This window comes from Macaca mulatta, chromosome 13, assembly GCF_049350105.2.
Source record: "Macaca mulatta isolate MMU2019108-1 chromosome 13, T2T-MMU8v2.0, whole genome shotgun sequence".
In the NCBI taxonomy this organism is placed as follows: Eukaryota; Metazoa; Chordata; class Mammalia; order Primates; family Cercopithecidae; genus Macaca; species Macaca mulatta.
In genome coordinates, this window is record NC_133418.1 from 92,543,947 (window position 1) to 92,560,069 (window position 16,123).

General features: G+C 39.5%; 1 protein-coding gene across 33 annotated transcripts in view; it reads right to left on the reverse strand.

Annotated features, from left to right (window-relative positions):
- The window catches only part of BIRC6 (baculoviral IAP repeat containing 6), a 255,908-nt gene that overhangs the window by 224,936 nt on the left and 14,849 nt on the right, over positions 1-16,123 (reverse strand). For all 33 annotated transcript variants that reach the window (XR_013402861.1, XM_077959773.1, XM_077959772.1 and 30 more), the window contains exons 2-3: positions 9,962-10,143; positions 7,419-7,556 (exon numbers count right to left, since the gene is read on the reverse strand). Coding sequence is in view for 32 of the 33 variants with exons in the window: in XM_077959773.1 (XP_077815899.1) it covers positions 7,419-7,556; positions 9,962-10,143 (320 nt within the window). In the remaining variant the exon portion in view is untranslated. The remainder of the gene's footprint in view (positions 1-7,418; positions 7,557-9,961; positions 10,144-16,123) is intronic.

The following is a 16,123-nucleotide window of genomic DNA, read 5'->3' on the forward strand; positions in this document are numbered from 1 at the left end:
GCAAACGCATGTTTTTATTGCTATTGTCACCATAATCCAGCAACAGCAAATAAAAACACGGTCTTATAGTCACACATCTGGATTCTGAGCCCAGCTTCGCCATCAACAATATTCGATAAATGTTAGCCATGATTATTTAATATTACAAAAATTACTGAAGTTAGACCACAAAAATGCTAAGTACTATTCTCCCAGAGAAATAAGTCTATAATGTAATTTCATCTTTATATCCTGTCCCCAGTTCACCCATGAATGATTGCTACTCTTGTTTAGTACACTCAAGGCAGACTAGTATATTATTACTTATCTATACAATACTGGAAAAACTTGTGGCCAAAAACATGACTTGAATTGCTAAAAAAAGAAAAACAGAGAGAGAGAGAGAGAGAATAAAAACTTCTAGACCTAATTAATCTGTTCACAGATCACAGCTTTTTATTGAAAGGGAGGATGACACCCCTTGAGAAAGGATCCTACGATACCCCAACTATATACAGTACTGTAAATCATACTCCAAACCTTCCCTCAAAAAGACCTATGGGCATTCACTACAGTGACTGTGCATGGGGGAAAAGATCTTTCAGGCATTACAAAAAAGTAGCACTGAACTGACCTAAAACATCACTGTGGTCCACGAAAGAGGGCACGTAGGATGGTCAAGCGATTAATAAAGTTTTGGCCCAAAGCTGTCTTAGAGAGTTCTATGGGACTGTAAATCATTATTGTATAATAGTTACTTCCCCAGTCCCTGAATGCATAAAACAGGCAACTGAAAACAATCCCCAAATCAGCTCTCTGCTCTTCTCTGTGGACCAGTAATACAGAAAACACCAAGTATAAGCCCCTAGAACTTTCCTTCTCTACAAAGATATTAAACTAAAGCAATGCTACATTCCTGAAGAAATTTTTTAGATTAATGCCACTGTGAAAGACTTGAGGCTGGGCACAGTGCCTTCATACCTATAGTCCTAGCACTTTGTGAAACTGCAGATGGAGGTTCGTTTGAGCCTAAAAGCCTGAGACCACCCTGGTCAACACAGCAAGATCTCATCTCTGCTAAAAAAAAATAATAGCCAGGCGTAATGGCATGCACCTGTCATCCCAGCTACTCAGGAGGCTGAGGTGGGAAAATCACTTGAGCCCAGGAGGGCAAGGCTACAGTAAGCCAAAATCACATCATTGTACTCCAGCCTGAGTGAGAGAGCAAGACCCTGTCTCAGGAAGAAAAAAAAAAGAGAGAGAGAGAGAGACTTAAAAGATACAGAGGTAACCAAATGACCTCGTCCCCTTTACTGGCCTGTTGTAAATTGAAGAATGACTGTGGATGGTAAACTATCAGGTGGTGACTTCAATTTGCAGCTGATTTTCCAGATGAGGTATCTTTATTAAAGCAAATCAACAAATCCCCTGATACCTGGTAGGCAGTTACAGTTCTTTCCAATATGTTTCTATCTTTAGTTTTAAGGACTATCCAAAAAGTCCACTTTCACCTGGCAGGAACAATAATAAATCTTCCCAATATTTCCCTAAGACCACATCTCACGTTCTAGAAATCCTGATCATCATAACATCCTGCAGATCAACATACTGGTCCACTACATCATGACAGCACACTGATTGGTCCACATGAAGATGAAACAGCAAGGAAATTAAATGCCTTAGTAAGGTGCAAACCAGAGAACAAGAGTCCCCAGAAAAACTCAAGATTCTGTAGCTGTGGTTAAGTTTCAGAGGTCCAGAGGTCTGGTTAGGTCAGTTCCCTCCAAACTGAAAGACAAGTTGCTCCAACTTGTAACACCAACCACAGAAACAAAAGCCACAATATTTAGTGGGCCTACTTGGATTTGGGAGCCAATATTCAGCACACTTCAATGTGTGCTCTAATCCAAGTATCAAGAAATATATAAGGGTGCCAATTTTGAGTAAGGTGCAGAACAAGAAACTCTGCAACAAGACCAGACTGTACTGCAAGATACTCTGCTACTTTTACCTTAAGAGCACTTTCAATGACACTGACACTAGAAGTCCATGGCAAATAATGATGCTGTAAGGAGCCTGTGGCAACCTAACTGGGACAATCACACAGCAGAATACTACGATCTTGGAGCAAAGCCATATTCTCTCATGCAAATGACCATTCTCCTTTTGAAAAACAACTCCTAGTTTCTTACTAGTCCCAGATAGAGATTAATATCTATCTATGAAACTAATGTCTACGAATTCAGAGCTGTCCAGATGCTATCTGACACACCAACCATAATATTGAGCACAAGCAACAAGTATCCTTCATCAAGTGTTTTATAAGAGATCCATCTTGACAAAGTCCAAAAGAAAAAACTGAATAAACAAGTGGCTCAGAATTCAATACCTACTCCCACTATAATGTCTCCTCCTTGTCCTACATCAATAGCTTCATGGGGAACTCCTTATGATGAAATAATATGAGGGGAAAACACTCTTGGTCCTGATTTATAGATGGTTCTGCATGATATGCTAGTGCTACCCTGAAGTGGATGGCTACAGAGTTACAGCCCCAATCACAAGGACAGTGGTGAAGGTAAATCTTCTCAATAGCTAGAACTTCAGTCAGTATATGTGAGTATTCTTGTATGGATTTAGTTGGCCAGAAGTAAAGATCCTCACTAATTAACGGAGAGTTGCTAATTTGTTAGCTAGATGGTCAGGCACTTGGAAGAAACAGGACTAGAAGACCAGCAGCAAGGAGGTCAAAAACAAAGGTCTATGAATAGAACTCCCAGAGGGCAAAAATATTTACGAAATATGTCAATGCACACCAAAAGGCATCCATTTCAGAGGAAATGGGAGAAATTATACACATTATATACATGACAGTAAGCCTCTCTCCAAGTGCACTCCAGTGCTTGCTCAACAGACCTGTGTGCAAACTACCATGGCAAAAGATATGGAGGCTATGCACGGGCCCAAAAATGTAAACTTCCCTGTACAAATACTAACCAGGCTACAGCTGTTGCTGATTGCCTAATCTGCCAAACAGCAGTTAACAAAGTTGGGTGGCCAATATCACGCCATTTCCCAGGGGGAATAGCCAGCCATCTGATGGTAGGTTGATTATACGGGATTCCTAGTCATGGACTAGGCAGCAATTTGTCTTCAACATAACAAATATATATTCTAGGTATGCATTTACCTGTTCTGTCCATAGGCTTCTGCTGTAATATTACACAGTCTATTGCCCGTGGACTGACAGAATGTCATGGTATTGTAGAAAACTTTGCTTCTGATCAAGAAAAGTATTTCAAAGCAAAAAAAAAAAAAAAAAAAAAAAAATTTCCCACTGGTCTTACTGTGCATTATCCTGATGAAGTTGGCCTGGCAGAAAAGCTCAATGGTCTACTAAAGACTCATTTTCAACACTAACTGCAAGAAACATGCTGAAAGGTTATAGGGTTCTACCTTACAAGATAAAGCATATGCTCTGATTCAACCAAAAATGTATGACAGTTTCTCTAAGCATGCCCACTATTATATTTAATAAACCCATTCACAGATTTTTTTTTTAAGCTTTCAGCTCTACAGGTCTTACTCCCAAGGGAGGAATGTTCCTGCAGGGGTACAACAACACTTCCATTGAAGTTGGTGTTGAGATTGCTACCCAGCAACTTTGAGGTCCTCTTGCCACTGAAAAAATAGGCAAAGAAGTACGTTATTCTACTAGTTTGTATGACTGGAACTGACAAGAGGAAAACTGGATTGATGCTAAATAACAGAGGCAAGGAGAACTTACACAGAACCCAGGAGATTCTCTAGGATGCCCCTTAATACTTCCAAGTCCAATAGTAAAGGTGAAGTAACAATTACAACTTAAAATACAGCACCAGCCAGGCTTGGTGGCTCACACCTGTAATCCCAACACTTTGGGAGGCCGAGGCAGTGGATCACCTGAGGTCAGGAGTTCGAGACCAGCCTGGCCAAAGTGGTGAAACCCCGTCTCTACCAAAAATACAAAAAATTAGCCAGGTGTGGTGGTGGGCGCCTATAGTCCAAGCTACTCGGGAGGCTGAGGCAGAAGAATGGCTTGAACCCAGGAGGCGGAGGTTGCAGTGAGCTGAGATCATGCCACTGCATTCCGGCCTGGGTGACAAAGTGAGACTCCATCTCAAAAAATAACATAAAATAAAATAAAAACACAGCACCACGGAGGATTCAGATTCTTCAAGAGTGAAGACGGGTTGCTCCACTACGTAAAGAATCCTGACCAGCTGAGGTGCTGAATGATGATAGAGCTAATAAGAAACAGGTAATAGAAAAAAAAAGAAATTATATTATCTTCTTGACTATTATGCATCCTCTTGACCAATATACCCTCTTGACCATTATAAACTGAGGACTAGGCTGGGCGCAGTGGCTCACACCTATAATCCCACTACTTTGGGAGGCCAAGGTGGGCAGATCACAAGGTCAGGAGTTCAAGACCAGCCTGACCAATATGGTGAAACCCCATCTCTACTAAAAATACAAAAATTAGCCAGGAGTGGTGGCATTTGCCTATAATCCCAGCTACTCAGGAGGCTGAGGCAGGAGAACCACCTGAACCCAGGAGGCAGAGGTTGCAGTGAGCCGAGATCATACCACTGCACTCCAGCCTGGGTGACAGAGAGAGACTCTGTCTAAAAAACAAATTTAAAAAAATTAAATTAAAAAATTAAATAAACTGAGGACTAGGCCACGCGTGGTGGCTCACACCTGTAATCCCAGCATTTTGGGAGGCAAAGTTGGGTTGATCACGAGGTCAGGAGTTCAAGACCAGCCTGACCAACATGGTGAAACCCCACGTCTATTAAAAATGCAAAAATTAGCCAGGCATGGTGGCACGCATCTGTAATCCCAGCTACTCAGGAGGCTGGGGCAGAAGAATTGCTTGAACCCAGGAGGCAGGTTGCAGCGAGCCAAGATTGCGCCACTGCATTCCAGCCTAGGCAACAGAGCAAGACTCTGTCTCCAAAAACAAAAATAAATTTTTTAAAAAGCATAATAGTTCTGTTACATGAAAGTATGAATGGAGATGCTAAGTAGCCAACAGGGTAGACTGTGCCAGTTAAACTGTTGTCTCTGAGTTCCAAATCTACCCTTTAATTCTCTGCTCTATCAGGTTGGGGCTAGGACTCTGCATACTGTATTTCCTCTTTTCAACCAGTTTCCTGGCTTTTAGGTTCTGCCAGCAGCAGTATAGGAAGGAAACTGGAAAGAAAGATGAAAGAAGAAAGACTTGCTCCTTCTTATTTACTGGCCACTGCCGTCAGCACTGTTTCAGCAAAGGACCTGACGCAGTAGTTGATTCTTCCAGTCTTCAGCATTTTGTTTTGGTTTGGTTCTTTTAGCATTATGAGATCCAGTTTCATAGAGCTCCCTCAGAGATACTACCAACAGTCAAGTAGCATCTCTCTTCAGAGATCTGAGTCCCAGTTTTGCAAGGTCCTCGTCCACGCTCCTGAGCTACCAACTGGGTAGCAGTTCCTAGTACCAGATCCACGGGGCCTATTCTCTTAAGTTTCTAGGTTCTGATAACCCCTAATCTTTGTTCCTCCAGACCTAGGTGAAAACTGCTTCCTATAGTTATCTCTGTTATCTCAGGATATCCTTTTCACTTTTTCAGTTTTCAAACACCAGTTAATTTCTTATAATACATTATTTCTGTTGAAATTCATAGTACAGTTTCTGTTTTCCTAAATAAAATGTCCCATCAATAAAGTAAGGTATAATAAAATCATGATAAATCTACCAAAAAAAAAAAAAAAAAAAACCTCAATGCAAATATTAAGAAGAACACAGATGATCTCTGAGGGTATGAGAAGATATCCAAGATAAATTCTTGAGTGAAAAAAAGCAAGGTGGCCAGGCTCGGTAGCTCACGCCTGTAATCCCAGAATTTTGGGAGGCCGAGGCAGGGGAATCACAAGGTTAGGAGCTCAAGACAAGCCTGGCCAACATAGTGAAACCCCACTTCTACTAAAAATACAAAAATTAGCCAGGCATGGCAGCGTGTGCCTGTAATCCCAGCTACTCAGGAGGCTGAGGAAGAATAGCATGAACCCATGAGGCGGAGGCTGCAGTGAACTGAGATCACACCATATCACTCCAGCCTAGGTTACAGAGCGAGACTCTGTCTCAAAACCAAAAAAAAAAAAAAAGAGCCAGGCGCAGTGGCTCACGCCTGTAATCCCAGCACTCTGGGAGGCCGAGGCGGGCAGATCACCTGAGGTCAGGAGTTCGCAACCTGCCTGACCAACATGGTGAAACCCTGCCTCTGCTAAAAAATACAAAATTAGCCTGGCGTGGTAGCACACACCTGTAATCCCAGTTACTCAGGAGGCTGAGGCAGGAGAATCACTTGAACCCGGGAGGCAGAGGTTGCAGTGAACCGAGATCGTGCCATTGCACTGCAGCCTGGGAAACAAGAGTGAAACCCTGTCTCAAAAGAAAAAATAAAAGGAAAAAAGCAAGGTGTATCACAACACAGTATTGGTATATTTTAGTATAGTTACAACTGTACTTGAGAAGAATCTTTGTAAATGCCCAAGTTACTTATAGGAAAATGGCTTTTACCTTCTACCTTATACCCTTCAATATGGAAGTTTCATATGTAGTATAACTTAGAAAAGGTCTTAAAAGAAAAATATGGAGGAAATCAATAAAAATGTATCCAAGGATTTAATTGAAAGCACCCTCTCTCATATACATCCCAGTATGCCAAAAAATTTCAGAGAAAGCACAAAATGGCTCAATTTCCAAAGACACAGTCCATTCTTATCCAAGCATCCAAGCTCACAACCTAACAAGGAAGCTTCTTTCATCAGCTTCTTGACCAATCCAGGTCTATCAGGCACTAAGGAAGATTTAAGGAAGCATCAGAAAACACAATAAGCAAAATAGTCCCCACAAACTGAAGTTAAGCTTCGATTAAAAAGTTTCAAAGTTTCAACTTTTTTGTTTTTTTGGTAAAAGAGTCTCACTCTATCCCCCAGGCTGGAGTGCAGTGGCGCAATCTCTGCAATCTCGGCTCACTGCAACCTCCGCCTCCCGGGTTCAAGTGACTCTCACACCTCAGCCTCCAAGTAGCTGGGATTACAGGCGCCTGCCACCACACCTGGCTAATTTTAGTATTTTTAGTAGAGACGGGGTTTCGCCATGTTGGCCAGGCTGATCTCAAACTCCTGACCTCAGGTGATGTGCCCACCTCGGCCTCCGAAAGTGCTGGGATTACAGGCGTGAGCCACCATGCCTGGCCAGTTTCAACTTTAAGATGACTTATAAGCACATTTTGCTTTTTAAAAGAAAAACCTAGAATTAGAACATTTCCAAAAGGAGAGGAAACAGCAAAAGAATGGAGGTGTCCATTGTAATATAACCCCAAAAGAGGCAGTCTATTAACTTCTTACCTTGGCAACTTTGTGGTTTGCTGCAGTCTCATGAGATGTATTTTTTAAACCATCTTTGAGCTGTGTGATGAACAAATCATAACCCTCCGTACTAGAAATATCTACCTTTTCTAAACATGCTGATAAGAGCTGCTGTGCCTAAAAAATAAAAAATAAAAAAAAAACAGAAAATTCAACACAAGAACAACAAAAAATTAAATTTAGATCCTCATTCAGATAGTTTAATATGCAATGATTATGATAGGTACTATACTAAACTTACCTTTTAACAAATCTAATTAATTAAACAATAATTTAAAAGCCTGTTATAAAATTAAACGAGATAAAGCAATGTATTCAGTGCAGCAGTACTACATGGTAAAGTTTAAATACAAAGTAGTTATTATAAACCAAATCAAGATAGAAAAATGGACAAGCTGAAACCATAAGCAAAAATAATACAGGAAAAAATCTGAAGAGACAAACTTAAAGTCCTCCAATGAGCTTTAAATACTCAAGTTATACAAAGTCATAATAGAGCACACTAAGTCAGCAAGTAATATGAAAAGGCCCTTTGCGTTGTTATCCACATATTCAATATGAACTTCCGTAATAAAGATATATGTTAATATAAGGTAAAGAGTTTATCTACACTGGGCAAATTAAACCTAAGACCCCATACACTTTAGGGAAGACAGTGACAAACTAATATGATGCAGTAAAGGAAGGCTGGAATGCTGGAAGATCTACAAACAATATTATCCGAACAACAGTTACAGCTGTGAGGAAAGTAAAAAGAGAAAAAAAAAACAGTAGATGTAACAGCAGACAAGGTGGAGGAAGGGATAGAAGTTAAACACTTAGCATTTCACTGTAGTAGGAAAAACACTGACTTGAGAGTTAATAAGTGTTCAAGTATTTTATTGTAATTCTTTAAATCTTTGTTAAACCTGAACATAGTTTGACAGTGTTTTTCGCTGCTGATTATATATCCTGGTATCAGCTGGTTTACATTCCTTAAATTAGGAGGAAAAAATGTTCAATTTTTTCAAATGGTTTTTCAAAGTTTCTACTTGTTCAAATCAAGTAGAACTAATTAATTATCTATCCAAAGATTTTAGACATGCCTCCAGACCCAAATACTCTGATGAGAAAAAGATAGCTTCTCTGTTTGTGGAACTCAAACTTCCAGCAACATGCTTTCAATATTAACATATAATAGACTATATAATAGACTATGTTATATGGCACTAAATGTAAAATTTAAGTGGATATACTTTATTGGATTTTTTTTTGATAACTTTCATAATAATTTAGCATGAACACAGAAATAATATCTCACTTTATTAGAAAACACAACATAACCTTTTACATTCTATTTACGGTGATGCAAAATCCAGTAATTGTGAAAAATGTACTTTCAAACTGCAGGATATGAACCCACACAAAAAGAATTTAAGTTGGGCTAGACTTAAAAATTAAGAAAATTTAACACTACAGAAAAGTATATAGGGCTAAAACTTAAAACTCAAATTATTGAAAGACATGATGCATAGCAAAAATTACTGGTTGTGTGGCCGGGCACGGTGGCTCACGCCTATAATCCCAGCACTTTGGGAGGCCAAGGCAGGCGGATCAATTGCAGTGAGGAATTCAAGACCAGTCTGGCCAACAAGGTGAAACCCGTCTCTACTAAAAATACAAAAATTAGCTGGGTGTGGTGGCGCATGCCTGTAATCCCAGCTACTCGGGAGGCCGAGGCAAGAGAATTACTTGAACCCAGGATGTGAAGGTTGCAGTGAGCCAAGGTTGAGCCACTGCACTCTAGCCTGGGTGACAGAGCAAGACTCTGTCTCAAAGAAAAAAAACAAAAAATACTGGTGTTCACCAGTGTGTACTCCTCTCTCATTTTAAAATATTTAAAACAAAAAGGAAAGAACCACCTTTTTCCCAGTCTCCCTCTCAGCTTGGTGTGGCCATGTGACTAAATTCTGTCTAATGGGGTAAATATGAGGTTATATGAGAGAGTATTTGAGTTGTGAAAGGTAGAAAGAGAACAAGAACAAACGAGTAGGAGAGGGGGCGGGGGTTAAGGGACAGGGAAAAGGAAGGAGGGAAGAGTGAGATGCCACAGTGCTCTCCTCTAGCCTCCCGCCCTCTCTTTCCCTGTGACTGGGAAATAATGAGACCTAGAGCAGCTGTCTTAAAACTCCCAGGCTAACCCAAGTGTTGAGGTTGGCAATACTGGCCATACATTTAGCCCTGGACTGTTAATGGAAACAAGCTATCCTGTTTAAGCCATTGTTTTTTTGGGTCTCTGTTACAGCTGTTTAACCTGTGCTGATGCACCATTCACACCTAAAAACACCACTTCAACAAGAATTAATTATACAGAGAAAAGGTGAGTATTAATATTTAAATGAAGTTGTGGTCAATAAGTAAATTCTCTTTTTATAGCAATACATACAATAACGTCCTTAAAGTTTGACTTCATTTCATTTAACATCTAATACATCTAATATTACATTAAGTAGAGGACCTCATTGATACTTATTTCAACTTACCTCTGTAACGGGTAATTCAAGCTGAACCACATCATCCTGCTTTGAAACTGGAGTTTGCAGAGCAGTGTCTAACAACAAGATTCCATTAAGGTCCTTCCTACACCCTACTGCATAATCATCCACAAATATAACTTTATCCACAGCAGAAATATACTGACATTTCACCTGTCCACCTGGTTTAGCTGTTAAAAGAACAAAAATTCAACACAAGATTTTCAGGCCAATGGTCTATTAAAAATAAATGTTTACATAGCGACTAAACACAATATATTATCCTGAATTGGATCTTAAACTGGAAAAAACTTCTCTGAAGAACATCATTGGGCCAACTGGATTAAATTCAAATATGTACCATAAATTAAATAAAAGCATCAATGTGAAACTATCAAAATCTGACAACCAAATTGCTATTATAAAAGAACATCACTGTTCTGAGAAATAAACACAGAAACAGTATAGGAAAAATGAGCAAGATAGATGCAACCAACTCTCAAGGAGAATAAAAATATGTATGTGTATATATATACATATAAGGGAATAATCAGCAAATGTAGTAAAATGTTTAAAACTAGTAGAGCTGGGTAAAGGGTATATAGGGAAGTTCTTTGTAACATACTATTCTCGCAATCTTTCTGTAAGTGCAAAATTAAAGTGTTCAAAACAAAACTTTTAAAAATGAATTATTGGATGTCATTTTTTACAAAACTCAATAAGCATAAAGACAGCATGGACAGTTATTAGATACAGTAGTGCCCCTCCTTATCTGCAGTCTCACTTTGTGCAGTTTCAGTTACCCAGTCAATAGAAGTCCAAAAACAGGTAAGTACAGTACAATAAGATATTCTCAATCAAAGGTCCAAAAGTAGGTATAGTACAATAAGATATTCTGAGAGACCACATTCACATAACTTCTATTATATTATAATTGTTCTATTTTATTATTAGTTGTTAATCTCTCACTATGCCTACATTTTCTTTTTTTTTTTTTTTTTTTTTTGAGACAGAGTCTTGCTCTGTCGCCCAGGCTGGGGTGCAGTGGCCGGATCTCAGCTCACTGCAAGCTCCGCCTCCCGGGTTTAGACCATTCTCCTGCCTCAGCCTCCCGAGTAGCTGGGACTACAGGCGCCCGCCACCTCGCCCGGCTAGTTTTTTGTATTTTTTAGTAGAGACGGGGTTTCACCGTGTTAGCCAGGATGGTCTCGATCTCCTGACCTCGTGATCCGCCCGTCTCGGCCTCCCAAAGTGCTGGGATTACAGGCTTGAGCCACCGCGCCCGGCCTATGCCTACATTTTAAATTAAACTTTATTATGGGTATGCATAAGAAGAAAACCCAGCTAACCCTCAAACCATGCAAGTTTGAACACCATGAGACCACTCATAACATAAATTTTTTTCAATATATTGGAAAAAATTTCAGAGATTTGTGACAATTTAAAAAACATGCAGACAAAACACGTAGCCTAGAAATATCTAAAAAAATTAAGAAAACAGTATGTCAGTGATGCATAAAATATATGTAGATACTAAGTCTATTTTATCATTTACTGACGTAAAATATACATAAATCTACTATAAAGTTAAAATTATCAAAACTTACACGAATAGTATATGGCACGAGTCAAGAAAAACATAAACAAATGTAAAAAGTACAGTATTAAATCATAACTACATAAAAGTAACTGTAGCATACATTATAAAACTGATAATTTTGTTCCTATTGCAGTGAGTTCAAGTATTACGAGTATCCACCATGTGACCCTAACCATATCCAGGTGAGCAGTTCATCTCTCAATTGTTAATTGGTAATCGCAGTAAAAAGTGATCTCTCCTTATTCTCATGTATTTTCATTGGGTTTAGTGTAATACCATAAACCCTGAATAACACTATGAGACCCATACAAGGTGCCACTAGTGATGCTGGAAGTGTTCCCAAAAGGCAGAGACAAGTCATATGATTACAAGAAAAAGCTGAATTGCAAAAAAAAAAAAAAAAGAAAGAAAGAAAGAGAGAAAATACATTTACGGCACTATATGGCACTTATCAATACTGTAAATATATGTCATCTGTTTACAAAATGAATCCTGTGTCTGAAATGGCATGTAACCACAGCTGGAGACCTCAGTCTACGATACATATCAAGCAATTCAGCTTTTTCGGCCTGGCATGGCGGCTCACGCCCGTAATCCCAACACTTTGGGAGGCCAAGGTGGGCGGATCACGAGGTCAAGAATTTTTTGTTTTTTTGTTTTTAAGAGGCAGGGTCTCGCTACATTGCCCAGGGCAACTCAAATGCCTGGGGCTCAAGCAATCCTCCTGAGTGGCCAGGACTACAGGAGCACACCACTGTGCCTGGCATGTCAACATACTTAATGGTAAAAGACTGAATACTTTCCCATACAGATCAGGAAGAAAACAAGGATGTATGCTCTTACCATTCCTATTCAATACTATACTAAAAGATCTAGTCAGTGCAATAAAAAATGAGGATATAAAAGGCAAACAAATCAAAAAGAAATAAAACTGTCCCTTTTTACAGAAATATGTTACCCATGTAGATAAAAAATCATACTTTTCTATACCAGCACAGATTAACCTAAAATCGAAATTTATTTTTTAAAATACCAGCTTACAATAGCTCTAAAACATACTTATACATATACACAGAAGGTGTATATGTACACTGAAAAGTATAAAAGGCTGATTACACAAATCAAAAGCCTAAATAATACCATGTTCATGGACTGAACAAGTCAATCTGGTAAAAACGTCAACACTCCCCAAATGGATCTACAGATTTAACGGAATTTCAATCAAAATCCCAGGTGGGGTCAGCATGACGGCTCACACCCATAATACACTTCAGGAGGCCTATGCAGAAGGATCGCTTGAGCCAGGAGTTTGAGACCAGCCTAAGTGAGACCCCGTCTCTATCTTAAAATTTCAAAAATTTAGCCAGGCATAGTGGCACACACCTGTAGTTTTAGATACTCAGACACTGAGGTGGGAGATCACTTGAGCCCAGGGGTTCAAGGCTACAATGAGCTATGATTGTGCCATATAAATAAACTGACTGAAATGTATTTGAGAAGGCAGTACCACAAGAAAGTGTGGTACTTGCAAAGGACAGACATATAGCTCAATGGAACAAAGTAGAGCCAAGAGATATGACTATATAAACACGGCCACTGGATTTTTTAAATTATGTAGTTTTTTAAATTGTGGTAAAATACACATAAAATTTACCATTTTATCATTTAAGTGTACGGTTGAGTGGTATTAAGTATATTCATGCTGTTGTTTATCCATCATCACCATCCATCTCAGAAGACCTTTCATCTTGCAAAACTGAAACTCTGTACCCTTTAAACAGTAACTGACTTTTATCCCCTCTCCCCAAAGCCTGGCAACCACTTTGCTACTTTCTGTCTTCATGAATTTGACTACTCTAAGTATCTCACATGAATGGAAGGAATCACATAGTATTTTTCCTTTTGTGACTGGCTTACTTCCCTTAGCATAATGTCCTGAAGGTTCCTCTACATTAGAGCCTATGTCAGAATTTCCTTCCTTTTATCCATTCAACTATCAACAGACAGGCACTTAGGTTGCTTCGGCCTTCTGGCTATTTCGAATAGTGCTGCTATGAACACTGGCGTACAAATATCTCCTTGATTCCCTGCTTTCAATTCTTTGAGGTACATACCCAGAAACAGAACAGCGATCATATGGTAATTCTATTTTTTCCTGAATTTTCTGAGGAAACTCCACCATTTCCCATAATGGCTGCATCATTTTATATTCCCACCAGCAGTGCACAAGAGTTCCAATTTCTCCACACCCTTACCAACACTTATTCTCTGTTGTTGTATTTTGTATATGGTGTTAAAGTTCAACTTCACACTTTTTGCATGTGAGTATTCAGTCTTTCCAGCATCATTTGTTGAAAAGACTGTCGTTTCCCCCAATGAATGGTCTTGGCCTCCTTGTTGAAAATCATTTGACCATATATGCAACAGTTTATTTCTAGGCTCTCTATTCCATCAGTCTATATGTCTGTCTTTACGCTCGTACCTTACTATTTTGATTACTGCAGCTTCGTACTAAATTTTGAAATCAGAAAGTGTTAATCTTCCAACTCTGTTCTTTGTCAAGATTATGTTGAACTATTTAGGGTCCCGTGAGATTCTATATGAATTTTAGAACAGAATTTTTTTTTTTTTTTTTTTTTTTGCAGAAATAGAAAAAAAGTTATTGGGATTTTTATAGGAATTGCAATGAGTCTGCAAATTGTTTGGGGCAGTACAGATATCTTAACAATATGAAGATAGTATGAAGTTCTGGCAAGGATGCAGAACAACTGGAACTCTCATAAAGGAAATACAAATGGTACACTAGTTTGACGGTTTCTTAAAAAGTTAAACACACACTTACCAAACGGCCCTGTAATCCTACTTCTGTGTATTTACCTTGAAGACATAAAAGCTTATGTTCACACAAAAATCTGTACTCAGAAGTTTATAATCCCTCTATTTATAATCATCACACACTGAAAACACCCCAAATGTTTTTTTTCTTTGTCTTTGTCTTTTTTTTGAGACAAGGTCTCACTGTGTCACTCGGGCTGACGTATGGTAGCGAAATCACTGCTCACCACAGCTTTGACCTCCAGGGCTCAGGTAATCATCCCATCTTAGCCTCCCAAGTAGCTGGGACCACAGGTGCACACCACCATGTCTGGCTAACTTTTTGTATTTTTTGTAGATACAGGGTTTTGCCATGTTGTCCAACCTGGTCTCAAGTGATGTGCCCACCCCGGCCTCCTTAAGTGCTGGGATTACAGAAGTAATAAGCCACCACACCCAGCCCCAAACATACTTCGAAGAGTGACTGGCAGAACAAATAATTATACATCAATACAATGGAATACTATTCAGTAATAAAAAAAGGAATGACCTACTAATACATGCAGAAACTTGAGAGAACCTCAAGGGCATCACGCTAAGTGCAAGTAGCTAGTATCAACAGGTTATATAATGAATGATTACATTTCAATAACAATGTAGAAAACACAAAACTCCACAGTATGGAGAACAGGTCAGTGGTCCCAAAAGATGAGTGGTACAGGGAAGATGCAACTACAAAGGGATACCACAGGGAATTTTTTCAGGTGTTGAAACTGGTCTGTATCCTGACTGTCATGGTGGTTTACATCAATCTATGCAGTGTGTGTAGCTGTATTACTAGTACACAAAAAAATAGGCAATCTTACTTTATAGTCTATAAAAAATAAAAATTTTTTAATGATATTGTAAAAGAATAAACACGCCCGGGCGCAATGGCTTCACACCTGTAATCCCAGCACTTTAGGAGGCCGAGACGGGCGAATCACTTGAGGTCAGGAGTTTGAGACCAGCCTGGCCAACCTGGTGAAACCCTGTCTCTACTAAACAAAAATTAGCTGGGCGTGGTGGCGGACACCTGTAATCCCAGCTACTCGGGAGGCTGAGGCAGGAGAATCACTGGAACCCAGGAGGTGGAGGTTGCAGTGAGCCGGTATCGTGCCACTGAACTCCAGCCTGGCCGAAAGAGTGAGACTCTGTCTCCCAAAAAAAAAAAAAAAAAAAAACCACACAATAAACACATGGGGCAACAGCCTATTAACTATGCTATTAACCAAGGTGGGGGTAGTTCATAACACATCACTATGATCTAAATTCTATAAAAATATATTAAACAATAGAAGAGGCCAGGCACGGTTGCTCATGCCTGTAATCCCAGCACTTTGTGAGGCCGAGTCAGGCGGATTGACTGAACTCAGGAGTTTGAGACCAGCCTGGGCAACACGGTGAAACCCCTGTATTTTGTCTCTACCAAAATACAAAAAATTAGCTGGGCATGGCAGCATGAACCTGTAGTCCCAGTTGCTTGGGAGGCTGAGGCAGGATAATCGCTTGAACCCAGAAGGCACAGGTTGCAGTGAGCCGAGACTGCACCACTGCACTCTAGCCTGGGTAACAGAGAGAGACTCTGTCCACCCCAAAAAAAACAACAAAAGAGAAGAAAGTAAAAAGAAATACCAAAATGTTAACAATGCCCATCTCTAGGTAATGAAATTACACGTGCTTGTTTTTCCCTTAGTCTATCTAACATCCTATAAGGT